Source organism: Aspergillus stella-maris (assembly GCF_047715825.1).
Source record: "Aspergillus stella-maris strain CBS 113639 unplaced genomic scaffold BDV14scaffold_20, whole genome shotgun sequence".
In the NCBI taxonomy this organism is placed as follows: domain Eukaryota; kingdom Fungi; phylum Ascomycota; class Eurotiomycetes; order Eurotiales; family Aspergillaceae; genus Aspergillus; species Aspergillus stella-maris.
The window spans coordinates 18,221-43,758 of NW_027396814.1; the positions used below are offsets into that span (position 1 = coordinate 18,221).

Genomic DNA, 25,538 nt, shown 5'->3' on the forward strand with positions numbered 1-25,538 from the left:
AGGACCGTGCTCCAGTGGTTGCAGGAGGTCAAACAACAGGGTCCAAGTCATGTCGTGGTCTGGTCTACTATTACTCGCGATCTTCTAAACTTTTGTTGCGCGTCCTTCATCTATCCAACTCAATCCACCGCAAGGACGCGAGATTCTTTTCACACTTTCTCTTGGAAACTCGCAGGTACAGCCGGAGACTCCTCTGGTACTCCTCTTAATCCTGTCCGAACGCGCTACAATAAGGGCGGGCTGCGGGCGGAACGCCTAGGCTGGCATCTCCCAGGCTTTGACGATTCAAAGTGGCCTCAAGGCTCTCCAAGCGATGGCTTCAGGGGTGCAGGAGTCAAGTTCTATCACACCAACCTCCATCTTAACACCCCAGCAGGCCATGATGTAGCCCTTAGTGTAAAGCTTCACCCAGGCAATAACACCACGACAAACAACTTTCGAGCATATATATACATTAATGGGTACTAGTATGGCAGATACTACCCATACTTGAATGATAATATAAGCTCCTTCCCTGTGCCCCCTGGCATTTGGAATTACAACGGTGATAACATTGTTGGTCTTGCGGTCTGGAACCAGGAGGAGGCAGAGGTGAAGTGCGACTTGAATGTGAATGTTGACTATGTTCTCGCATCTTCCCTTGACGTGAAGTTCAATGGAATGTATCTGCGGCCCGGATGGGATGAAGAGCAATTGCGATATGTTTGATCAGGTCTGAACCCTGTTGGATAAGCAGAATTGACACAAGGGAAGCCACGAAGGTGCAATGTAGCTGGTCGCTCCTTCCCTTGATGCAAACATTATCGCTCCTTCCTTCATTAGCAGTATAGCGTACCTCAGATGGCAGGCACGACTAGGCTCAACGAGAAAAGAGCAACCGCGTCAGGTAGAAAGATGCATGTGACATTTTCATCTCGGTGCCCATATAGTGAGCATAATAATGCATAAAGACAAACAATTATGCTGATGTTGATGGCGAGGCTGCGCGGACGTTGAAGGATGGAAGTCATCGGCCAACTGACTCAGTTGGCATGATGGTACTTCACATGCGATCTACCACCGCAGTAGATCTGCGACAAGGTGTTCAGCAATTAGTGACCGCAGCTTAACCCTCAAAATGGTCTGATGAAATGTATATTCGGACCCCGGACCGCGGGTGAATTTAACCTTTACTAATGATCATTCACTGAGCCCAATCCACAAATTCTTATTTATATATTCAAGCAGCCACCATGGCCTCTATACATCTCCCGGACTAGGCTACGACATACATACAAACAAACATGTCAGTAACAACAAACAAGAAAGGCAACCGAGTCGAGTACCACTACTGGGACTACAGCTTCGAATGGACCGACAAGCACCGACCCGGCAGCGAGTTAAACCCCTGGATCCGAACATGCGATATACTCGCCGATGAAGCAAATGCGGTACTCGATGGCTTACCGTCACCAGAGAATGACCCGTCTAAAAGAGATTGATATGCGATTTCTTCGCTACAATAAATACATTCAGCAGCACGGTTATATGGCTTGGTCTTCCTAGACAGGGCATCTACCTCACACCGCAAGAAGAAGAAGATTACATAGCCGTCTGGCGCCTAGTCGCATTCTACATGGGAGCCCCCACCAAGCCCTTCACAAGCGCCGCAAAGGCTAAAATCGTCTCGGAGTCACTGCTTGTCAATAAATTCGAACCCACCAAGACCGGCCGGATCCTAGCGCGGAACATTGCAATCGGCCTCGAGAATACAGCGCCCATATACGCCTTGTTGGAGTACATGGATGCGCTTACAAGATTGTTAAATGGGGATCAGCTAAGTAACAAGTTACATATCCCAAAAACTGGAATTTATCACAAGTTGCTCATGTGGGGGTATTGCTTTTGGGTCCAGGTGCAGGCAAAGACCTTGCCTATTTTTCCTGGCGTGGATCGGTATTTAATTGAGGTATGCCTGACTTTTCCTGAGCTATTTAATTCCTTTTAATGGGGATTCTGGTTTTAATGCATGACATAAAACCGCAAGAAATTCTTCTAGAAACACCTAATGGACCCGAACAAAGGCCTCGGCAAAGAAACAGTCTTCGACTTCAAGTATATCCCAACTCTAAAGTGGCGAACAATTCTAGGTGACGGCAATCGGTATTTCTTCAAGAAGCCTGGTGTTAAGATTCTCTCTTATTTTGGTCTCCTTACTGCGTTCTCTATGGCTGCTGGCGCTGGAGCTGGGGTTTACTTCGTGCTTGGCAGATTCTTTCCGGAGGTGAGATCGTTCTTGCCAGGTCTTTTGCAGGGGGTTAGAGAGAAATTGGCTACTTTGCCTGTTGGGTTTTTGACTGTGCCGGAGGTTGTTAAGGGGTTGAGGGAAAGGATAGCATAGACGACGTCTTGTAGTACGGAGAATTAGCATCTTCGTAACAATAAGAGGGCAAGTCTTGACGCCTATCTCAATGAACAAAGTAACTAAATCAAGATTACTAGGCGAACAGGATATATCAATTATGTTAAAGGGGCATCGTCGAGATAAGAGCTGGTCAGCTAATTCCATAACCTAGGATGGTCTTTGTTAACTCTATAATCTTCAAAACACCCGGCAAAACCAACATATCGCGGTACAAGCTGCAATACCTCTCACAAGACCAATAGCGCGACGCATTACATGGATTTGGATGTATGGCAGGGGTGGACTTTGGCTTCCCAGAGAATTATGAGATGAACGATAGCGAGAACTACGGGACTTTCGTGACCCTGGTCCCCGGCCAAGTCTACGAAACAACGTTCTCTGTATTTCAGCCTGATCGGGAGTCTCCTGATGAAGATAATACTGGGCCTGCTGGTGATGTCTTTCGGTTACAGTACTTGGGTGGTGCTTTGGGGTGGTGGGATTTTGGGAGGCGGGAGGAGCATAGGGGGACGGTTGTTACTTTCAGTCCGCTTGGGGATGTCGTGGGTTCTAAGGGTGGTACTGAGAGGCCGGAGTTGAAGCTTCAGCCGTCTAATGTGCTTGAAGCTACTTGGTGTAAGTCATGAAAGAATGAGTTGATTCGGTTTCTGCCGCCGTGGATAGGGAACCGGAATGGGGTTCTCTATATGACGATGGATTCTAGGGTCGTTCCTACTTAAAATATTCCAAGATAGAGAGCTTGGCTACTTCCGCGCGAGGTTGCCGCTATACCCAGGACCACACAGACGGAATGTCCGTGTCATCAGACGTTCTAAATCAGTGTCCCGGCTGGTGCATAGACAACGAGTGCGTTACGCACCCACCGAAAGGATCGCTTCTTTCAACGAGTGGTACATGTCTCCACTGACCAGCTGCACTTTCTTTGCAACTTTACTCTTGTCCTTGTTCAAAATCATAACCCGATGAACTATGGTTTCTGTCAAAACCGTGATCTTTGGTGGCTAGAGACTTTTCAACGTCTCTGAGAGTGGCATTAATCTATGAAAGTGCCAACGGGTAAATTTGAGTTGAATCTATTCCTCTAAACATCTATGTTCTCATATATATTGTACTTGTTACAAGAGACTGCCACCAATAAGCTGATGAGCCACTGCCATGCCCCGTATCACAGCCCGCAGTCCCTAGGTACGTACACGGTAATACCACCACCCCTACCTTAATCAACATCATCCATATTAATCGTGGTATCCTGGTTCTGAAACTCCCGACTAGCCTCAAGCACCTGATGCGCCAACGTGCCCGTCCGCGCCCCCCATGTCAAATCAATCTCTCTCCCCCACCGACCCACCCAATTATGCGTATACACCCCCATAGTCGTAAGGTGGTTTCGAACCCAATAGCTCCAGACCCTCTGGGCATGCTCGTCACTATGGCCCAGCGCCATCCACGCATCATTCGCGAGCCCAATTTCACGTCGTACTTCGTTGAATGATGAGGACATGATCCCGTTGACGTGCGGGTGGTTAAGGTATGCGATTACGGCCAGCGCGCGCCGGACGCCGTTTAGGGCTGTTACGTAGTCGTAGTTCTTAATTGCGGCTTGCATTGTGTCATTTGCGATGGGGTTGTCGGATGTCCAGAGCTATAATACCGTCGGTTAGACTTGGCTGTTGGGAATGGGATGGGGAAGGGAGGGGGGGGCAAAAAGGGGTAAGTTGAGCAGTGGGGTAGGTAGGTGGACGCACAAGCTTTTTCATCGTATTTAGAGTCTCATCAAGGAAGACAAAGCCTGCGTCGTTGCTGGTCGTCCCGAATGCGTTCATGATTCGGTCAATGGGCACCCGTGATTGGCGACCTCCTGCCATGGGGCCTGGGTTGGTCAGGATGGGACCCATCAGGCCACGCGTGATAAAGTCCTCTGATAGTGTCGTGTAGTCTGAGCTGGGGGCTGGCCGCTGGTCTTCTGATAGGTCGTCCGAGGGGAGTGATCCGACAGAGCTTTGTTCCAGGAAGTCAGGGAAGGTTTGGAGCTCTGGGATATGTTCTATAAATTTGCAGTCGAACTCGTCCTTTGGGTCCTGGGATACGGGGACCACTGCAATTGACGATCTGAAGCAGTTTGAACGGTCTTGGAGTTCGAAACCGGATTGCCAGATGGGATGGTTGATGCGGCCTTTGGCTAGCCATTTGCCTCGCGGAGGGTACTTGATTGAAAGGTATGGTTAGCCCCGATGTCGTATGGCTAGGGTGGTTGGTAGGTAGGTGAATCACTTACATTACCTGATTTGACCTTTACAATTACGCCGTTCTTCCCAATGTAGCGGGAGAACCCACGAGCGCTCCTTTTGATTAGGGACCGCGCTACAATGCCGCCGCCGCTATTAGACCCGTCGTCTTCATCCCAATAGTTACCGTCGTCAAAGTACTCCTCGCCCTCTGCCAGAGGCTCGTCCCAGTCCCCGGCTGGGCACGGATCGTAATCTTCAAGGCATACAATGTAGTCCTCATCCCCAACCACCGCATTATAGTAAGCCATGTTGCAGGTGATGAGCTCGACTAGCCTCCAGGATCCCTCTCGCACCCAGTCTCGAGACTCGGTCATATACGCTTCGATTTTAGCGATGGTGAGATGCTCATACAGCGCAACAACATGCTTGTTCCAGATCTCGTAGAACGCTTGAGATGCTTTCACGTCTAGTAGCAAGCTCGTAAGCATTTCCTGTATGGCCTCCTCGGCGCCCGTGGTTGCACGGCGTACGTGGGTAGATAAAGTGTCGTCATGAACTGTATCCAAATGATCAACAAACTGAAATTGAATGAACGCTTAGGGATGAGGGTCACAGAGCAGGAGGTGAAATACCGAAGGAGAGATTCCCAAGACCATAACCGTCACCCTTTAGACTACGCTTGTCAAATGAGTAGTCGTAGTCATCTATCCCACAGGTTGGATCGTCCATGAACTCCTTGATCAACTTCTCCATCCGGGTTTCGTCTCCGTTGTACGACCGTTTGCTCGTAGTCGTAAACTTGGGTGTGCAGCAGGTTGCTCGACCTCCATCGCCCTTGCACCCGTTTCGAGTCTCCAAGGCCACGCGTACCTGGCTGTCAGGGCAATTACTCCAGCAATAATCCTCAGGAACGCCAGACTCTGGTGCACGGAGTTCGCCATAGTGATCATACTCCTCGCAGTCCTCCCAACTTGCATTATCATTGGTATCACAGCAGTATTTCCGCTCGTAATACGTAGTTTCCTGCCCAGTCAAGGTCATGGTGTAATTCTTGTAGAGACAATAGTCACCACCACTGCCGGTACTGGACTCAGCCACCAGTGTCTGAGAACCCGAACAAGTACCCCTGTTACACTTGGGCGACTCGGCCCACTGGCACTGCGCGTAGAGCTTCATGCTAGGCGTGTCGAACGTACAGCATGCTGCCTGGTAGTTGTTGTTCTCACAGTGCTCCCAATTCGAACCTACCTCCACCATGCCATCAGGACACTTGTCTCTGCCATCGCACTTGCCATTGTGGTGTCCGTACCAGCCACAAGTCGGCTGCGGTGAGTCCGGCGGGCAGCAGAAGAAATGGTCTGTTCCGTCGTTGCACCCCGTGTGGTCGACCATGCCCTCATTTTCTCTCTCGCCGCCGTCGCTGCGCGCAATGACCGTCCACCCGGACGGGCAGTTCCGCCAGCAGTTCGTCCACTTGCATTGGTCATGCACCTTCTGAGTCTCCAGGTCGTTCGAGTGCGCCCCGAGGGCAATGGCTTTGACTTTGCGGTTAGCTGCCTCGGCCAGAGCGAGAGAGTAGTTGCCGTAGGGAAGATCGTGGGAGACAGCCCAGACCATAACGCCACCGAGGCACTGACTGCTTGCAAATTGGACCTTTAGTTTAAAGGTGTCCGCGTCGTCGTAGGAAAGCCACTGGTTGTTGTCAAAGTGGAGGATCTTGACGGCAGCTTCCTTGTCGAAAGTTGATTCCAGCCCCCGGCTTTGCATAATGCCGTGGATTTCGGAGTTCAGTAGTATTCCAACCTCGTTACTACAGTTTCCTGCGTTCCCGCCGGATGCAAAGATGCAGCCCGGATGCATGCAGCTTGGATTGGCGGCGGAGAAGACACGCGCGTAGAAGGCCATGCCCAGCACCACCTTCTCGGATTCGATTTTGTTGCGCCAGAGAAGGTCCAAGGCATTTGTGATCTCCGTCAGGTTCGTGTGGGCGTTCAATTTGGGTTCCAGGAATTTGTTATTGTTATCCCATGCCCCGTGGAGGTCATAGGACATAATATTAAAGAAGTCAACATGTTTTTGTAACTTGATAATGTCAAAGTTCTGCAAATACCAATAGGATGCTGGTAGTGTTATACTTAGCCCATCGCGGCCAGCTGTACCTTTCAACGCATCTTTCAAATTGGCCATGAATACGGGGAAGTTTTTGTAGTCCTCGGCACGGCCACTTCGATCGTCAGCTACAGGGTACTCCCAGTCAAGATCAATGCCGTCAAAGTCGTATGTAGACAGGAAGCTAGTAAGTGACTTAAAAAATGCCTTCTGGTTCTCCTGAGATCGCGCGATATCAGAGAACACTGTAGCAGTTGGACCAGGATCGTTGAACGTCCAACCGCCAACAGCAACGAACACCTTGAGATCAGGGTCTGACTTCTTCAGCGCCGTAAGGCGCTTCATCATGTCAATCTCATACTGACTTGGCACAAGTATTTCGAAAGTGTCCGGATCGATGGAGGCGAATGCATAGTTAAGGTGGGTATAGACTCCCCGCGGGATCTGCTCGGGGTAGAAGTCATTGCAGAGTCGATTCATGCTCCATCCTTCATAGTAGCCAACAACACGCTTCATGCCGTTCTTCTTGGAGCACACGGGCCGCTCGACTTTCTTATTGCCGCAAAAGTCCTTTGTGGTTCCGCAAAAGCCGAACTTTGAACAGCAGACATTCAGTGGGCATTTCGAGCTCTCGGCAAAGTCGCCGTAGTCCCCAGGATCGCACTCTGCCCGGCTGTCGCAGCCTGCAATGCAGACATCCTCGGCGCAGTCTAGGAATGGGATTAGAAGTCTGTGGGAACCGTGCGTAGGGCAGGGATCGAATACGTACAGTCAGGACCTAGACCACAATAACCATACTTGTTGCAACAGCCGGTTTCACATGGATTGGAAGCATCGCATTCTGGTCGATAGTCACAACTGGCAACACAGTCGGTGCCGCAGTAGTCATCACCCACTCCACAGTAGCCGAATTTGTTGCAACAGCCGGTTGCACATGGGCTAATTGCACTGCAGTCCTGTCCGTAGGCTGGAAGACAAAGTAAAGAAAGAAGAAATAGGCACAGCGAAAGTACCAGGAGCCTGGGATAAAGCATTATTCCCATCCACGTTTGGCTTCGCCAACGACAAAGCTGAATGTTGACGTACTTTGCCTTTCGCCTGAATAATAAATGGCATCGGCAGTGTCTTCTTAAGACTCGCCTGTTGTGCTCGAGGCCGTTGACTCACCGGGAATCATTCAGAATTTGAGCCATTTAATCTCGTTTCCTGACTCTCGCGGACTCCCTGAGCACGCTAGGGCCAAAAATATTACGAAAAAGAGCACTAGATAATTGTTTCCCCGATTACGGAGTCTGGTGGATATCCAGTAGTCCATTGCTCCCTCCAGTCACCAAGTTTCGCACTTGCAGGGTAGATATTTAGGTCAGCCATACCTGGGCCCCGGCTAAGGGAGCACGAGTGGATACTGGATATGCTAGGAAATCTCTGGCTGTATCAGACGACTATTTGGAATAATCGAAGCACCAGTTGAACTTACTTGTGTTTACTTGCCAAGTCATGAGGCGCTGTCCTACCCCACCGCTGGTTCCGGATTTCCATGGTTGTTAGCGAAGAGGCTTACTGGATATTTACCATAGACCAAGGGTCCTACTCCTCGATAGTTCCGTAGACGATGCTTCACCATGGCCAAGGAACGGACGTGACTCTTGTTCCGTTAGCAAGGCCGCGCATTAGCCTGATTCAAGTTAGTCTCGCAGTGTCTATAAGCGAAGGTGATGGTCTGATTCCAGGAACTTGTCTCGGATTCGATTCGGAGCCCCCATGCACCATAGAGGATCTGATCTGGTGGAATGGAGGTCGGCGGCGGATGAACCAATAATGACTGGCTTGGCATGGTTAGGGCGTGCCAAGAAGCAACAGGGGTTCCTTTAGGTAATCATATCTCCCTGCGCAAATGGCGCGATGGCGATGCTGTTCACGCTAAAGCCTAGCACAATCTGCGTCTTGGCACCCACTTACGAAGTGGTATTCAGGGGTAGTCGAGATCCAGCGTGCTGCGAATCGAGGGGAATGAAAAACTCTGACCTGGTGGGACCAGCGCGTAGGCTTATTGTCCAGGATAGGCAGGTTGCTGTGCCTTCTAGCGATCTCGGCGTTGACCATGCTCGGTCACTGTCCGGACGGAGGAACCGCAGATGAGTCGGGGGCTCAGCCTTAAGTACATTCCATAGTATCGCAGGTAGACCGTCGAAGCAGTTTTCCCAAGTCCAACGATGAGGCTGCTCCAGCAGTTGGGGTTTCCAACCCTGTCGATCTGGCTGGTGATCGTCTTTGTTCTGTTGATAAGCACGGCACGGGCCGATCATAGTCATCTACACCATCATCATCATCATCATCATCATCATCATCATCATCATCATCAGGATCGCCGCAATTTGCGCAACTCGACATATACCGATGACCCTGCAGCGATAGTCGAGAATGCGTTGCGAGTCCTGGCAGAGGTGAACAAGCAGCGTGTGGAGAACCCAAACTTCAACAACTACACTTCTCGAGATCGCTCCCAAAAGAAGGTATGGGCTCCGCTTTATACCACGTGCTATAGGATTTAGGTACAGCCTGTGCTAACAGGGATTGGTTCTGACCAGGCCCCGACACCAAAGGCAGAGCCTCTCGAGTACACTGCTGAAGCGGCTAATAACGCACTCCTGCGAAAAAGAGATACTCCGTCGACGACTCGCGGCAACGAAGCTTACACTATCCCTACCGAGCTCGCCAAGGCAGCCAAACTGGTCGCGGAATCAACGGATAATACGCCTCATGGAAACCACAGTGATGTGGCCGCAGCAATTCGTCAGAAGTACGGCCACGGGAAGCGCAAGACAAATAGGCCGCCGCAGGCTCTTGTTCGGTCCAATGGCCTGTATGACTATCAGTCTATCGCTGAATCTGCGAATGTTTCTGTGTCCGATGGAAGAAGCGATACTGGACTCGAAAAGCGTACCGCGTCTCAATACTGGATGCCGCACATGCAGAAAAATGGAAACAGCCCTTTCGCTCCAGATGGATACAAGGTGATAATGATTTACCAGATGTGCAATTCTGAGCGGCTAACGTGGTCCTAAAGGTTTGGCGGAATGTTCGCGATTACGGGGCCAAGGGCGACGGAGTCACCGACGACACTGAAGCTATTAACAAAGCAATTTCCGACGGAGGACGCTGTGGTGTCGACTGTGGCTCCAGTACAAGGTATCCAGCGGTAGTCTGGTTTCCGGGTGGTACATACCTGGTTAGCTCGTCGATCATCCAGTATTATAACACGCAATTTATCGGAGATGTAAGATGCCTATCCAGTTTTATGAGACGGAAACTCTAACACCAACCAGCCTTTGAATGTGCCCACTATCCTCGCGGCCTCAAGCTTTGTTGGGCTGGGGGTTATCACATCTGATCCTTATGTGGGCGACGGGCAATGGTATCTCAACCAGAACAATTTCCTGCGCAGCATCAAGAACTTCAAGATTGATATTCGGCCTACGGATCCCTTGGCCTATATATGCGCTATTCACTGGCAAGTAGCACAGGGAACATCATTGGAGAATATTGAGTTCTACATGCTTTACAACTCCGACGTTCCAAGCAACACACAACAGGGTATCTACATGGAGAATGGATCGGGCGGATTCCTGGCTGACTTGACCTTTGTTGGTGGAAACTTTGGGTGAGACCCCATTCCTATCTCTAGGTTGCTTTACGAGGAATATACTTACTTGGCTCTTAATCAAGGGCGTATTTTGGAAACCAGCAATTCACGTCTAGTCAGCTTGTTTTCGTGAACTGCAACACCGCTCTGCAAGTGCATTGGGACTGGGCGTGGACCATGCAGGATTACGTTATTGAATCATGCACCAATGGGCTAACCATTGTTGGTGGTGTAAGTTCAGACCTGCTTCAACTGACCTGCTGCATTGCTAATGCACGTACCATAGGCAGGCGGTCCCATGAGTACTGGCCAGGGAGTTGGCTCTATCATTCTCGCGGATGCGATCATTGCCAACACCCCGAACGGTATCGTCACCTCTCTCCATGCCGAGAATTCCACATCCCTGCTCCTTCAAAACGTTGGGTTCTTCAACGTTGAGACACCTGTGATGGACAGTATCAAGGACCGCATCTTGCTCGCTGGGGGTGATGAAGTGCTAAAAGATTCATGGGGCTTTGGTACTATCACCGATAAGAATGGAGTTAGCTCATTTGTCAATGGACAAGACATTCCTGTGATGAACAGGACGCAGGAGATGGTCGGCGCCCAGGCCTATGTCAAGTCCAATCTTTACACGCGCCGTCGGCCCCAGTACGAAGATCTTTCCCAGGATGACATCGTCAATGTGAAAAGTTTCGGTGTCGTGGGTGACGGGACTTCTGATGATACTGTTATGTTAAACTGGGTCCTTTCCTATGCTGCTAATATGTCCTCGGTAGTCTACTTCCCGTATGGTGTGTATGTGATTAAAGACACCCTGCATGTCCCAGTCGGAAGCCGCATCATGGGCGAGGCCTGGCCTCAAATTATGGCGACGGGCTCCAAGTTCGAGGACATTAATACTCCTTATATAGCAGTAAAGGTTGGAAGCTCGGGTGATGTTGGCATTATTGAGATCCAAGGGATGCTATTCACAGTGTCTGGACCGACTGCAGGAGTGGTTCTGATTGAATGGAACGTGGAGCAGTCCATTCAAGGGTCTGCTGCCATGTGGGATTCTCACATTCGCGTTGGCGGTGCGCTTGGCTCCAATCTTCAGAAGCAGCAGTGCCCGAAAGACACTGGCAGTGTGAACCCAGACTGCATTGCCGCTTCCCTTCTGATGCATCTGACACCATCATCCACTGCCTACCTCGAGAACATCTGGATGTGGGTTGCTGACCATGACCTGGACTCCACCGGAGAGGACCAGATTAACGTTTACTCGGCTCGTGGAATTTTGATTGAAAGTCAACTTGGCTGGCTCTATGGGACGTCCTCCGAACACAGTGCGCTGTATCAATATCAGCTCTCCGGGGCGAAGAATATTCTCATGGGGATGATCCAGACGGAATCACCGTACTATCAGCCAATGCCAAAGGCACCCCATCCTTTCACTCCAGGGACATTTCCCAGCGATCCGCAGTTCGCAGACTGCAGGTCCAACCCAGTCAAGTGTGCGGTTTCATGGGCCGTCCGTATTGTCGATTCATCTTCTATATGGATCCTTGGAAGCGGTCTCTACAGTTTCTACTCAGACTACTCGCAAAGCTGCCTTGAGACGAACAACTGCCAACAGCGGGCCTTTGAGATTGAACAAAGCTCTGATATCTGGGTTTACAACCTCTGCACGCGGGCCATTATTGAGATGGTTACTCCTTTCCAAGGGGTCCCTACGTACGCGCGCGATAATGTCAACGGACTACTCTCATCCATTCTGGCATGGCTAGGCGGTGCGGATCAGACAGCAGGTGAAAGGGAGTTCCTGGGATTCAGCATCTATTCGCCGTCCACCCTAGAGGCCTCTGACTTCCCTGTTGCATGCCAGACATCCCTTACGGAGCGTATTAAATGTGATCCTGAGGTGTCGGCGTTCATGCAGCTCCGCTACCATGGATCCCTGGATAATGATACGCTGACCGAGTCAGTTTGCGACAGCAGCTGCGGAACAAGCTTACAGCAATGGTACGAGTCTGTGGACCGGAACTGTGCTGGTTATAATATGACCAACGGAACTCCTCTAACCTTGTACGGAGGACGGATGTGGGCTGGCTACAACGAAACATGCAGTAAGGATGAAAGCACTGGCGAGTATTGCAACGGTATGGCATCCTTCACCTCAGGTACGTATACATAATACTCACAGAACCATTCCAGATATCATCAGTGATTTCACAGAGGTTGAATCAATGGCCGATATGCCCCAAGCCGAAATCTGCTCCTACTGCTACGTTGACCGACTGGAGATGATGCAACGAAGCCCCTACTCAGCATACGACGACTACTACAAATCTAATCTCGAAACAGTCCATCAGCGCTGCGGACTCAGCGGGCCCACCGAAATCCTCGAGCTCCCCCTCGTCCCTCCTGAAAAGGAGAAACCACTCTGCCTATCAGACACAACATACACCACCGCCGAAGGCGACACCTGCACCTCCATCGCAAAGAGCAACAGCATCTCCTCCGCAGCTCTGTACATCGGCAACCAAGATCAAATCCAGTGGTGTTCGTCCATCAAGGCAGGCCTTGATCTCTGTCTTCCACTTCAGTGCGCAGAAACCTACGATTTACAAGACACCGACACGTGCAGTGGGATTGAATATGCCTTTGCCCTCGACACCGGCGCCCTCCGCAAATATAACCCCTGGATCTCGTACGATTGCCAGAATCTGCACATCGCAAGCAAGATCTACGGCAATATTATCTGCCTATCACCCCAGGGCGGCCAGCACAGTTCCAAGAAGACCGGCGGCTCTAATCCTACTACGCCTTCCACCTCCGACGGCCACGTGTATAACCCCGTCCCTCTGCCCTTGAACGCGACCTTAGCGAATGGGACCACGATCAACTGTGGGAGGTGGCACGAGGCAGGTGAAGATGACAGTTGCGTGGCGATTTGTGTTCAAAACATGATTACGCATGATCTCTTCGTGCAGGTTAACCCGTCGTTGGATGCGAATGATTGCTCGCATAGCTTGGAGGTTGGCAAGACGTATTGTGCGGGTCCGACTTATTTGTGGGAGGAGCCGTCGACAGATGATTTTGCTTGATATATTTCTTGAGCTTGGCGGTATTTTTGCCTGCCCTGGGTCAGGCAGCTATAGTCGAACCCTGTGGAGATTTATTACTGATTAGCAAGTAATAACCCATCAATGAATAAGTGCCTGTGTATGTGAAGTTCAACTGTAATATATATGAGAAGTGTTAGAATAGGAAAAAGAAAAAGAAAAAAAAAAAAAAGGAAACGAAGAACGAAAGAACTAGGCAGCGCCCCTAGATGATTACCAAGAATAATCGAGGCAGAAGGGGACTGAGAAAAGGGCAGAAAAGATCTCTTGGCTCGATGAACTTTCCCCTTGAACCTTGACCTCCCACTCGTATCCCCTGAAAATCTTTCTTTTCACCAAACACCAAACCATCAAAATGGGCCGACTTGCTAGGCTTGTTCTACGCCGCCTATCAGCCTCTCCCAGATACACCTGGGGCTTTCGCATCTACCGCACAACATACAGCCCCCTATCCGACCGAGAATTCCCCCTTGCTCTAGAAACTCTCCATCGCAACATAAAATCAGCAGCATTCAAAGACATCACTGCAATGCCGCGAGCGGGGTTCCCTCGTCCTCAAGAGCTCCTATCCTCTCAATACCAGCCTACTGTATTGGATGACTGCAACCGCTTCAACGGTCTCTCCCTCTCTGTCGTCCGCGAGGATTTTGAGTCCTGGATTGAAACCCAGGATGAGATAGATGATTTCAGAACTTCACAGCATGCCATTTGTCTAGTTATTGATGATGATGTCATACAGGCGTTCGTTGATGCGAGACAGCGCGCCAACTTACAGCTTGGATCTGGGAACGGCGATCCTGATGCTGATGCTGAAGCGAAAAAGCTGTGGAGATGGACTGTCAAGTCCGTCGAGGCCTGGCCTGAAACGGATGAAAATTGTGATAAGTACGATGGGGTCATGGAGGCACCGGTTGGACTTCTTTGGGATCTGTACAAAGAACTTGTTGATTGTGAGCCTGTTCAGTATCTGCTGCGCACGAATGGAGTGTATGGTGTTTTGACTTGATAGTTTTCTTTCCTTCTCTTTGTGGAATGTGCAAGATTGTCTCTGTATCTATTTCTACTTTGTCCTTGACCTTATCTGCGCGGTACGCCATCCTGTTATTATCAGCTACTTTGCCTTGAAGAAACATTTATTTACAAATAATAAGACCGAAACTGCCCTTCCCTTATACACCCGGTTGTACTCCTCGTGCTTATCTGCAGCTGTATTTCTTGGTAGAGGTACATTTCCTGCTGCAACCCAGGTTTGATCGGTACAATCTCATTTGGTCAGAACCTTTAATGGGACATACTTGTTCCCTGAATTCTGTTTATAATGGGATTACTGAGCTGCAGGTTACTCTGACCTGAAAGACTATAAGTGCAACCAGGCTGCTTATACAGACACCGAATACCTCAACTTTGCAGACTTCGGACTTTCCAGGCCTCGACATAGCATTTGCATTCTCAAGGTACTCTCGATGACTACGGATGCGCCGCATGTTATGCAGTGTGACGTGTACATCTCACGTAATCTTCCCCAAAGTTACCCAGAAATGGTATAGATAGCAGGAACCAAACAGGGATTTCGTGGCTTATAGATATCAGGTGAGGGCATCCACGACCGCGAGATTTGTTTCTGTATTGTTCTTCCCCTCTTGTGCTATTGTATCTTGGGAAGTCCGTACGCCCCTGAACGATCTGCACGGATTGTGACGTGCGAGCTGGGACAAGAATCCGACTCACCCAGAACATAAATAGACGTCATGCCGGCTGTCCGCTTGTCCATGCCAGAGTCAATCGGTGCGCATAATATTACAACATTATCCACCATGGCAACCCCTGCAGGGCGGTCACAGCCTTCCTTATGCTCCAAAACCCCCGCGCGGCATGAAAAGGCCTCTGGAGAGAAGTTGAATCACACGCCCAACCATGATGCATTGGAAGCTTCCTTGGACATTGCGCACGACAAACTCTAGGGCCGGATGCGAAGCCTGTACCAAAGCGATTTGGACATGACAACGATTATCTTTGCGTTGTGCATTTTGTCGACTCGCTTCTTTAGTCCCACGGATGTGATACGCTTGGTATACCGTCGGTGGAATCGAGGCTGCTGGATCGGAACTTCGTTTCTTTACCACTCTCATTACGTCTGCGCTGTGGAGATTAATCCGGGACAGCCACTGGCGGAGATTGTTGAGACTGTTCAACCTGTCGTTGAAGAAGATTGCGTCTGCTACAAACGCTTCGTTTTGCCAAGATACGAAAGCACAGGTCAGGAAGCACCGGGACCCCCAAAGGGATCGTTAAGCAGCACAGCATCTACGAAACAGCCATCCAGTTGTACGTGCGCGCCATGAAAATGGGCCGGCAAAGCCGCGTCTTCCAATCGGGCTACTACGCCTTCGACATCAGGAACAACGACCTTCATGGCCACCCTCGCAGCAGGCGGCTGCTGTCGCGCGTCAACACAGGACAAAACACCGGCAAGCGTCCTCGCTGACGTCCGCGCCCTAAACGCAAATACAACCTTCCTTACCTCGACCGTCGCGAGTCGCATCGACCCGCGTGACGTCCCCAGCCTCGACCTGGTCAGCCTAGTCGGCGAACCCCTGCCAGACGATCTTCTGCGCAGATGGACCGGCCATGTCACACTTATTTTACAAGCTCGTCTTGCTGCTCACCTCTGTCCTTTCTATATCTTCCCCAAGAAAGTGTCTTGCTTGACCTAAGTCGCATCGTCACTCGAGAACAGCACTCCGCGCATCCGTCAACTTGCGAAAGTAAAGACAAACAGGACAGTGAAGAGCAGAATAACCAAGGTCAGAGTGCTACAAGAGGGCACTTAACACAAGCGCTATGACGATCTGAGTAAAGGAAGATAGTGGAAGACCATATTTTAGCAAGGGTAGATATCGTTAGGAAGTATACCAAGAAAAGAAAATTACTCATAGGAATAAAAGGTAACACACCTTTTTTTCTTAGGTTTCCATTAGATCTCCAATTAACATCCTTCAGCCCTTCATTACCAAGACTTTACTACCTCATCCTTCGTATCTATTCTAGAGGCGTCTGGGAAACGTTATGATCTTTGAACCTGTGATATTGGTGCTGATAGATATGCGGCGATCATTATTGCCAGCCCTAACTTCTAATTCATGGCCTAGACACCAAATAGTAACTATATTAATCACAGCATTGATGCTGCTTAACACCATAATGGACCAGGGCAATGACAAAATGAGACTTGATATGAGGTGTTATGGTTCAGCAATGCCTTTGTTAGTTATGGAGACGAACAAACACATCGCGAACGGCTTGTTGCGACTTCCAAGCCAAGAGCTCTGGCTGATTACCCCAGTAATCCAAAAAGAATCCCTTCATACCACTAGCCGTAGTAGTCAAGTTCATGAACTAAACAGACAGACTGGGGCCATGGTACCAAACAGGCTTACACTCCAGCTCCTAGGGAAGGAAAGTTGGCAACTGCCAGGATACATGGAGAAAACATCAAATATAGTCCTTTGAGCCACCCAGCTTGATCTGATTATTATTTCAGGATTACCCTGAAGCAAACTTGAATCGACGATTAATAAATTACCTAAAGGATCACTAGAGGTGTTGTACGTGCATGGGAGTTCTGGATGGACCCATGGAGCTGCATGGAGCCGCATGGAGCTGCGCGGGGTCCCGCGAGGCCCCGCAAGGCCGCACGCGAGAAAACCACCCTTAGCAACTTCTATATCTTCTATAACCTGTTCATCTAAGTAATTCAAAAGGGTTAGCCTGGAACAATTGCTGTTGCGGCCACAGTAAGTGCAAGGAGTTCGCTTACAACTAAGAAACGCAGTGATTGAATGTAGCTCGGCGAAGGCAGGAGATTCGGGTGGAAGAATCTTGCTAACAAGTGGGCTTAGAGCTCCTGCCTCCTATCGGACTTAATGCATCTATACCATATAGCCTAGCCCCTTTATTTCCAACGCCTGGGCACTCTATTTAGCTCGCATTTTGAGTGAGTGGCAGATCCCCGACGGGTTGTTTCTAAAGGTCAAGAATACGACTAGAAACCGCCACTATGGTTATGTCTATCCTGGGAGCTATGAGGGAAAACCCTGTCGTCCTTAGGTGGGTGTTGCGCTATGTGGCTGTGGACTTGGGCCGCCGCGAACATTAATGCTTGCCAGCCGGTGTAGCTTCTTGTCAATACGGACGGGTTACTTAACTAAGCCTGAGACTTGAAGGGCATTCAGGCAGGTGCTGTGAGCAACCCAAGAAAGGCACTAAAAAAGGCCGGTCATTGCACGGTTATGAGAACATGGAAGAAGCCCAAGGAAGCCAGAAAAGAGCACAGTGAGTTTTGCGGCACTCTGCTGGTGACATATTTGTTTCTCTCTCTGCCCAAAGCTTTTTTTATCTCTTGTCCGCCCTCAGCCCTCTAGCATCGTTTTTTCTCTTGACTATCTAGATAATAGCTCTGACGGCAGAAAAAGTCCATAATGGTGCCAGCTCATATTCTGGATCCCGAAGGCGATGTTATTCTCGTCGTCCGCAACCCCAACCCACCATTCGCCGTCTGGGAGTCACCAAGCAACGAAGAACCCACTTCCTCGAGTCCAACCACACCCAAAGAAGAAAAGACCCCCGGGATACTCCTCGAACTGTCTGAAATTACTCTTGACAAGCAAACTACAACACCAGCACCCGAAGTCCATATTCAAGCTTCCGCGAAACACCTAACCCTTGGCTCCTGAATGTTCGCCAAAAGACTAAGTGTGAATTGGAAGGAAGGCCGCGAGATCGGGGAGAAAGGATTTATTAAGCTTGTTATCAAGGACTGGGATATTAAGGCTTTAATTGTCGTGCTCAATGCTCTTCACTGCAAGCTTTCAAAGATCCCCGACAAAGTGACCCTGGAGCAGTTCGCGAAGGTCGTGGTTATAGTAGACTATCTGGACTACCCTGAGATTACTAGGTTCTTTGGCAAAAATTGGAAGCCTTGCTTACCCAAGAAGCCAAAGGAACTATGCTTGCAAGACATGATGTTAGGGTTCTGGATCACTCAATATTTTAACTGGATTCCCGAGTACTGTGCATATGGTCTTGCTGTTATTACCTGCAGCACTGGGCGTATTTTATTACTGGGTCTTCCAGTTAACAGCACGGAAATCTGTGGGTCTACAGTCCTTATTCCTCCTGTGTCTATTGTTTGACTTACATCTATTATAGCAGAGTTAAACAAGGCAAGAGAGTTGCACATCTCCAAGCAAATCAATCCTGCGTATGTTTTTCGCGACTCTATTCTTGATAATACTAAGGGCCTTAACAAGCCCATGTCTTTGTATTAAAAAAAACAAGGCAGTCAGACTAGGTCTACTGATAAGGAAGATAAAGTTGATGAACCTTGGATTAACAAAGCCAGAGCCCCCATATATGGGTATCTTGGTTGAGGACACGTGAAATTTGGAAGAGTTTGTGACTGAATATTAATTATCCTGTGCCATATGACATTTGTCCCAAACCAAGGCATAGATCAATGATTTTGACAAGCTCGACATGTCTTTAAGGAGATCGCCTTTGGTATCAACAACATAGGCCAACTGGATTCAGGAATTGATACACTGTTTGTGCTTCTAGATGTTATTTTAATTATAATGCTGTTTGTGTACAATAATGCTCTCTATACATCTTGAGAGTTAGATTAAATGCAGGTCTAGAATAAAACCTTCTTAAAAGCCCCATGCAACCCCCTAACTGCTAACCAAGCTTCTAGCGCCTGCATATCCCCCTGATTTGCCCTCTGCCCACCGTGTTCCCCAAGCGAGTCCGTAATCTCCTTCATACCCGAGAACACCCTCTCTACCCCCTCCGTCTCGCGATACCGCTTGCTGACCTTCTTCTAATGTCGTGGTATATCACCCCACGAATGTGTCTTGATAAATCCCATATAAGCATCTATGTTTTTGGACGTTCCCTTAAGACATAACATGCCTGGTTTCCCCGCTAGCACAAAGCCAGTAAGTCTGTAGTCAGGACCATAATTTACCATGTTATTGTGCTTTTCCCGGGTTGAGAGAGAAGGGAAGTAGAACCACGCTCGGACAAGGGGGTTATTGGTAGTCAAGTTGTTGGGTGCAGATTCGGATGATAATTCTTGGGCTGGGGCGTCCAATAACACCACCGCCTCTTCCTGAATATACTCCAACGCAGCAAGAATATCACCCCTTGGCATCGAAGAAGATAAACTCGCAACATCGGCCTTTGACAGAAAATCCGGTTGGCGGAGAGAATATATCATTGGTGGGGCATCATCGGCAGCTTCTGCCAGCCACAGTGGCTAAATGGCCGCCTGGGGTATTGCTCCCTTATAAAACGTTGAATGCAGTAAGATGGTGCCCTGGCAGTGATATTTCCGCCGTGCCTTTTATCTAGTCGCTAGGAAGGAGCAGCCGGCTCTTATCACGATGAGTCCAGGTTGTACGTAGTAGTAGTGGTGTTGTTATCCCAAGTGACTCCAGAACATACTGCCTTTTGGTACCGCCTGTCCATGGGGGTAGACCTCACTAAGTCACCACTTAGTTAGCTAGATATTCCAGCTAGACAGGTGTCATGGCAAGGCGCGAAGAAATCAGCTATCACAATAACCTCCATCCAGGCAGCAATATTCTTTGTGGCTATGCTAGGTGCTGGTAGCCAATCTCTGATCGATTTCTGCAAGTGAGCGGATACTAAGGTTTATGCTAGATGGGACAAGCAGGTCACCCGAGGCAAATGAGGCAGGTGAGCCAGAGGGTGAGTCACTCACCCTTGTCTATTGTGCACTCACCCTAAGCTCACCCGAGTCGCGCGACCGTAAAGCGGCCTCACCCTAAACTCACCCGGGCGGCACCCACCCGACTTCTGGCCACGTTTAAGCCACACGCCGGTAGGTTAGTAGTATGGTGGGTGACCACATGCGAATCCCTACTGTTGTATGTTTTGCTTTTTTTTTCCATTTTATTTTTGCGAGTATGCTTTGTGAGATGGACATTTTGGTATCTGTTTATTATGTGGGGTGAGTGTTTGCACTCCGTTGTTGATGGAGAGACGTGGACGATCTGCAGGGTTTATAAATCATTGCCAGAGAGTGCGGATCAATCAATAATACAGAGATTAGAAGAAGTATTGAGATTTGCGATTCTGACAAAAAAGACACATAAACAAACAACCTGAACTATATAGACATTCTAGCCCTAGGTAATCCCCCAGCCACTCGACTCTTCGTACACATACCCAAGGTGCATACATTCCATATGGAAACAACCCACCCATACCTATCAGGTGCCTTCCAACCCCCCAAAATCCCCAGTCTCAGACAATCATCAATCCCTTAGTAATTAACAGGCCTCTCCTCCCCCTCCTCCTTAACAGGTCTATACTCCGGGTCCTCAAAATAAGTCCAAGCAGGACGATAGTCGATATCAGCACATGTCCCCTCCTTAGGCGTGCCAAAGACCGAGGTCTGCTCGGGGAGGTCCCTAAACCAGCAAGTGCAGGTGGGCTCGTTGATCCAGTCGTACACTGCATCGTCCGTGTCTTTGCACTCGACGCCGCCATTTTCGCCAAGAGGGACGGTGCCGAGGGGTTTGGCGTCGTCGACGCTGCCGACGGCTATTACTTGGTAGACCTGTTTGATACTTGTGTTAATTGGGAACTGGAGGAGGACTGGGGTTAGTTGAGTGGAACGTACCAGGCCAAAGTCTGTTAGGGAGCCTCCATATTTGTTGTCTCTTGTATCTGTGTCACACTGTTGGTTTGGGGTTAGTATCTTTAGCAGAAGGAGGAGGAGGAGGAGGAGGAGGAGGAGGAGAGGAAAGTAAGGGAAGTAAAGACGACGCACCCCATTAAGGATAGTCCTAAATCGATCAAGACACAGATCCGTGTCCAGCAGCCCAGGCCCGCTCTGCGGCCAAGTCTGATTTCCATTCCAGGAACCACCACCATAGTACGCTCCAATCCAGAGGACACCATTACCAACAGTAACCCCCGAATCCAAGCCCATAGCCTTGCGGGCTCCATCGCGCGTCTCCCCAGTCCCCTGGTTGATAAACGTAGTCAAAAGAGTACCGTAGTTATCCTTGTTACTGCAAAACTCCTTGATCTGCGCTTCAGCCTCATCAACATTGAAAGAGACCTGGTCACTCGGAGCATCGCTTCCTGTCTTCGCGCATTCTGGCTCTGGGGTCCTGACGTACGAGCTCCATTGGAAGACCTCTTTGTTGAAGTCGCTGGAGAAATCAGCCGCTGAGATGAGGGTGGCTTCGGTGAGGTCGAGCGTGGCGACCTCTTCATCGTCGACGTCGTGCAGAGTGTATGCGTCGTCGTTGCCATCGCCGTCAGAGGTGGTCAAGACGTCGTTCGAGAGTGCTGCTGTGTTCAGGCTGAAGGTCTCATTGTCCGCGAGGACTATCAATGCTCCGCCCCTGCTGTACCAGTCCAATGCCTGTGTATCTGCCAATGGGAGCCAGGGGTACTGGTTGCCAGGAAGCTGTGACTGGACCCATTTGGCGAGGGCAAATTGGGCATATGTGTCCGCTATGGAAAGTTTGTTAGCATTCATGTTCAGGACGGTGCCGGTGGTGGATTTGCCTCTGTGGCTAGAATAAAAAGGGAGATCAGACGAACCGTTCATTGTAATGCCCTCTTTGATGACGCTCTCGTGTTGCGTCCGTGCAAGGATCTTGCAGTTCTCTGGCCCGTAGACTTCCCTCCTGACCTTTCTCCGCCTGTAGTCGCGGTTATCTGGTCTTTCGCTATACTCATAAACGTCCATGGCCATGTCGATGATACGGCGGTTTCCGTTTTCCTTGTAGGTCATGACGGTTGCGTGCATCATCTCGTGCAGCATGATATATGCTAATAGGGTGTATTTAGCAATCCAGCACAGAGTAAAACCACAAGGGGAGACAGAAAAAAGGAAGGAAAGAAGGAAGAAGCAACGACATACCCTGATTCTTATACCTGCCAAGATGATATCTATACTTGAAATCATCGGTATCCATAGCATCCTTAACAGCATCACTCAAAGTCCCATACAAAAAGAACTGATCGCAGAAATGCATATTCGAGACTCCATCCTCCTTATTCCAAATTGGGCCATCGTTGCCATTCTTATTCTTCTTCGTGTTCCACTGGTACGCAACAACACCCGCTTTGCCGCACCTATTCTGGTATTTCTTGTCCAAGTCACGCCCGCACCGCGCATTCATCCTAAAACCCGGCAAGCTGCTCTGCCGGAATGTCGAGATGTGGTGGAACACATCTAGGATGTTCCCCTGCCAGTCTTTATTCAGGGCACTGGGGCCGAAGAAGTCCATGGCGCCGTTGTCATTGGCAAAGTCGATGCGTTCGACGTGGTCGGTCATGTCGAGCGCGTTGCCGTGGGCTCTTCTTATGGCGGTTTTCTGATCGTCTGTGCAGCCTTCGAAGTGTAGCCATGTCCATTGGGCTTCGACGTCTCCGTCCTGGCGGGCTTCGAGGGTGCTTTCGAGGGGGGCGGCGAGGGCGGATTGGGAGAGGGGGAGGGCGAGGAGGAGAGAGTATAGAACGGGAATTATAATCATCATGAATAGGATTGTTGCTCTTGTTGATGATCTGCTTGTTTGAGTGATCTGCTGCCATTCTACGCGTCAAGAGCTTGTAAATATACTTGTACTGACGACTGAGGCGCCCCGTTTTATTATGCCTCTTTTTCTATCTATAGCCCTATACAGCCTCGACGGCTCGGGGTCTGAAGTCTGTCTTCTCATCAATTCGGCCACAATATGTCTTTTGAGCCCCACTGTTCAGCTTGAGCTGAAGGGGACCCTCATTTTGCGTTGCACGATGCTACCTCACCTTCGGGATCTCGTCGAGGCGGCGTTACCAAGAGGGGCTTGCAGACCCCGTACCTATCATAGCCGCCTAGCAGATCATAAATCAGTTATAGATAGGTAGGATCTGGGCCGTTAGCTTGTTCCTGCAGAATGAGGCTGAGTGTAGGGGACAGCGGGCCTAAGCCAAGCTAATGTTGATTAGGAAGGCGTTGGGCTGGGCGCATACAGAGAAGTCGGAGTTTGCCAGTCGCATGATTCTCGCATTCAAGAACTGTTACATTCTAATCTTTCTCGCATTTTAATCTCAAGTCAAACTCGCTTTTGCCATGGCCAAGGGTGCCTCGAGTGAAACTACGGTCCAAAGCCGCGACCAGCAACAGGTCGGGGCTAGAGGGCGCGGGCTCATCATTTGTGTTTCGGTCCTTCTATCAACTCTTTCTGTTCTTGTTCTGATCTACAGATTCTACCGTTCCGATACTCATCTTTTGCATCCTCTCTCAACCGAGTTAAAGCACAAACACTCATGCCCCCTCCCCACAGCACGATACGACATCCTCACCGACCAGGCCGCCTGCTACCCATCCACCGGCGGAATCTGGATGACCGAACTCGGCCCACTAGAACTCCAACACCTGGGCATCAACCGGTTCGAATCAACCGGGTGCTCATCCAACCAAGAAGACGAAGACGCCTTCTGCCGTGAGCTCCGCGTGTTCGGCGGCTCGTGGTATAAACCTGGGCCAGATGGTAGTGACCTGTTTGTTGGAGGTGAATGCTATCCTCTCCACGAGTTCGAGCCTATCTTCTCGATTGTGAGGAGGGTTGGATTTCCTCGGGAGGAAGATGGTGGTGGGGTGTGGGTTCTTGGTGTGGATGAGGAGACTGGGCGCTTTCCCGAGGGGTTGGCTACTGTGAGGAATGCATTGACTATGCAGGAGCAGTGTATGGCGCTGGAGAGACTGGGTGCTGTGTTTTGTGATGATGTGTCGTCGTGCGGGTTTCTGAGGGATTGAGGGCTGGTGTAGACTGCAGCTGGGAAATTACACAAAATGGAGAGATTTCTAAGCAATCGAGGGTTAACGCTTGAACAAAGGCAGAAACTATTAGATGTTGAGCAAGTGACAGGAAGTGGCAGGTTGCGGCTCGGTTCGAGTGGCACCTGCAAGGTACAAGACCTCGTATCCCAGACCTTTTCCGTCAGACCTTAACGCCGACCTGATAGTTTCTCTCTTCTCCCTATCGCTGCCCAATAATGCTAAAATTAACTAACCGAAGTGCAGGGTGTCTCCACGTTGCTGGTGCTTGTTTCCATTCGCGCCCGGGCTTCACGGCGCTTAAACGCCAGCTTCTGACCAACAGCAACGAGTAGGAGGTCGCACCAGCACTGTCGACTGCTGTATCTCAAACAGCGCGATTTAGCCTCAGCGGCGACTATTCCTATTTTATCAAAGCCATGCGGACTCGAACCAATAAAAGACTGCTACCTCCGTGAAGCCTCCAGATCTGCAACATCTGCACCGATCATCAAGGGACCCTGACGCCTAGATCATGCGAAATCTCCGTGCAGAGTCATTAGGCGCTGATGCTATTTCCAGACCTGCCGTGCAGTTAGAGATCTCAGTTCTAACGGCGCTAGGTGCCTTTCTGCAGCAGAGACCTCAAAAATATGCGCCCATAGCCTATCATCTCGAGCCCACCTTGCTATCTCGATCATGACACCCCGAGAATACAAGGCAATGATCACCAACCATGCTTCGTACAATTTTAACCTTGCATGATATCTCAAACAAGGTTGTCCCGCTGGCCTTGATTGGCTCTGAAGGTCTCTGTCTTGATTCTTAGTTTCTTCACTGCTGTTGCACCAAGCGCCTTCAACCTGCTTCCATGTGTTTCGGTTCAAGGGCCCAACAAGCATAGGCGTCTAGAAAGATGTTTTAAATGAGTCATTGCTCTTGGGCATCTACCCTGTCACTTTCCTTGTCTTGCACATTGTGGTTGGCGCGGGGCAGATAAAGTGAAAGACGACTTGAGAACATTTATTGTTTCGAAAGCTGCCATCCAAGCCCAACCTCTAAGCTCCGATACTGCTTCATTGTCTTTGATTTTTTAGACATAGCTTTGTCTGTGGTGTTGCTTTGTGGCTTTTACCATTGTCTCGAAACACTTGCAGCTGTCATTCAGAACAATGGACATATAAGGTCCGCGCCCACCATC

The 25,538-nt window shown here is 49.8% G+C and overlaps 10 protein-coding genes across 10 annotated transcripts; 7 read left to right on the plus strand and 3 right to left on the minus strand.

Moving 5' to 3' along the window:
* Window positions 1-1,283: 1,283 nt before the first annotated feature.
* BDV14DRAFT_199023 (oxygenase MpaB family protein) lies at window positions 1,284-3,030 on the plus strand (the record flags this gene model as incomplete). The annotated part of the gene is made up of 4 exons (XM_073773138.1): window positions 1,284-1,465; window positions 1,519-1,948; window positions 2,039-2,263; window positions 2,647-3,030. 4 exons carry the CDS (start codon window positions 1,284-1,286, stop codon window positions 3,028-3,030), a joined length of 1,221 nt encoding a protein of 406 aa, XP_073629185.1.
* A 590-nt stretch (window positions 3,031-3,620) lies between these two features.
* BDV14DRAFT_199024 (uncharacterized protein) lies at window positions 3,621-7,630 on the minus strand (the record flags this gene model as incomplete). Its single annotated transcript, XM_073773139.1, has 5 exons — window positions 3,621-4,046; window positions 4,150-4,608; window positions 4,680-5,188; window positions 5,265-7,451; window positions 7,540-7,630. 5 exons carry the CDS (start codon window positions 7,628-7,630, stop codon window positions 3,621-3,623), a joined length of 3,672 nt encoding a protein of 1,223 aa, XP_073629186.1.
* A 1,324-nt stretch (window positions 7,631-8,954) lies between these two features.
* On the plus strand, window positions 8,955-13,473 carry BDV14DRAFT_199025 (pectate lyase superfamily protein-domain-containing protein; the record flags this gene model as incomplete). Its single annotated transcript, XM_073773140.1, has 7 exons — window positions 8,955-9,254; window positions 9,330-9,755; window positions 9,809-10,018; window positions 10,068-10,402; window positions 10,468-10,615; window positions 10,671-12,525; window positions 12,581-13,473. 7 exons carry the CDS (start codon window positions 8,955-8,957, stop codon window positions 13,471-13,473), a joined length of 4,167 nt encoding a protein of 1,388 aa, XP_073629187.1.
* Window positions 13,474-13,735: 262 nt separating this feature from the next.
* On the plus strand, window positions 13,736-14,654 carry BDV14DRAFT_171279 (uncharacterized protein). Its single transcript, XM_073768364.1, has one exon. The coding sequence runs from the start codon at window positions 13,847-13,849 to the stop codon at window positions 14,495-14,497; it is 651 nt and encodes a 216-aa protein (XP_073629188.1). The 5' UTR covers window positions 13,736-13,846; the 3' UTR covers window positions 14,498-14,654.
* Window positions 14,655-15,902: 1,248 nt separating this feature from the next.
* Window positions 15,903-16,205, plus strand: BDV14DRAFT_199027 (uncharacterized protein; the record flags this gene model as incomplete). The annotated part of the gene is made up of 1 exon (XM_073773141.1): window positions 15,903-16,205. The coding sequence occupies one exon, from the start codon at window positions 15,903-15,905 to the stop codon at window positions 16,203-16,205; it is 303 nt and encodes a 100-aa protein (XP_073629189.1).
* A 1,682-nt stretch (window positions 16,206-17,887) lies between these two features.
* On the plus strand, window positions 17,888-18,464 carry BDV14DRAFT_171281 (uncharacterized protein). The gene has a single exon (XM_073768365.1). The coding sequence runs from the start codon at window positions 17,970-17,972 to the stop codon at window positions 18,222-18,224; it is 255 nt and encodes an 84-aa protein (XP_073629190.1). The 5' UTR covers window positions 17,888-17,969; the 3' UTR covers window positions 18,225-18,464.
* A 405-nt stretch (window positions 18,465-18,869) lies between these two features.
* Window positions 18,870-20,025, minus strand: BDV14DRAFT_171282 (uncharacterized protein). Its single transcript, XM_073768366.1, has one exon. The coding sequence runs from the start codon at window positions 19,766-19,768 to the stop codon at window positions 19,370-19,372; it is 399 nt and encodes a 132-aa protein (XP_073629191.1). The 5' UTR covers window positions 19,769-20,025; the 3' UTR covers window positions 18,870-19,369.
* An 814-nt stretch (window positions 20,026-20,839) lies between these two features.
* On the minus strand, window positions 20,840-23,072 carry BDV14DRAFT_199028 (uncharacterized protein; the record flags this gene model as incomplete). The annotated part of the gene is made up of 4 exons (XM_073773142.1): window positions 20,840-21,136; window positions 21,200-22,044; window positions 22,135-22,365; window positions 22,457-23,072. 4 exons carry the CDS (start codon window positions 23,070-23,072, stop codon window positions 20,840-20,842), a joined length of 1,989 nt encoding a protein of 662 aa, XP_073629192.1.
* Window positions 23,073-23,157: 85 nt separating this feature from the next.
* BDV14DRAFT_46333 (uncharacterized protein) lies at window positions 23,158-23,502 on the plus strand. Its single transcript, XM_073776821.1, has one exon. The coding sequence runs from the start codon at window positions 23,191-23,193 to the stop codon at window positions 23,443-23,445; it is 255 nt and encodes an 84-aa protein (XP_073629193.1). The 5' UTR covers window positions 23,158-23,190; the 3' UTR covers window positions 23,446-23,502.
* A 79-nt stretch (window positions 23,503-23,581) lies between these two features.
* BDV14DRAFT_171286 (uncharacterized protein) lies at window positions 23,582-24,456 on the plus strand. The gene has a single exon (XM_073768367.1). The coding sequence runs from the start codon at window positions 23,651-23,653 to the stop codon at window positions 24,335-24,337; it is 687 nt and encodes a 228-aa protein (XP_073629194.1). The 5' UTR covers window positions 23,582-23,650; the 3' UTR covers window positions 24,338-24,456.
* Window positions 24,457-25,538: the final 1,082 nt, after the last annotated feature.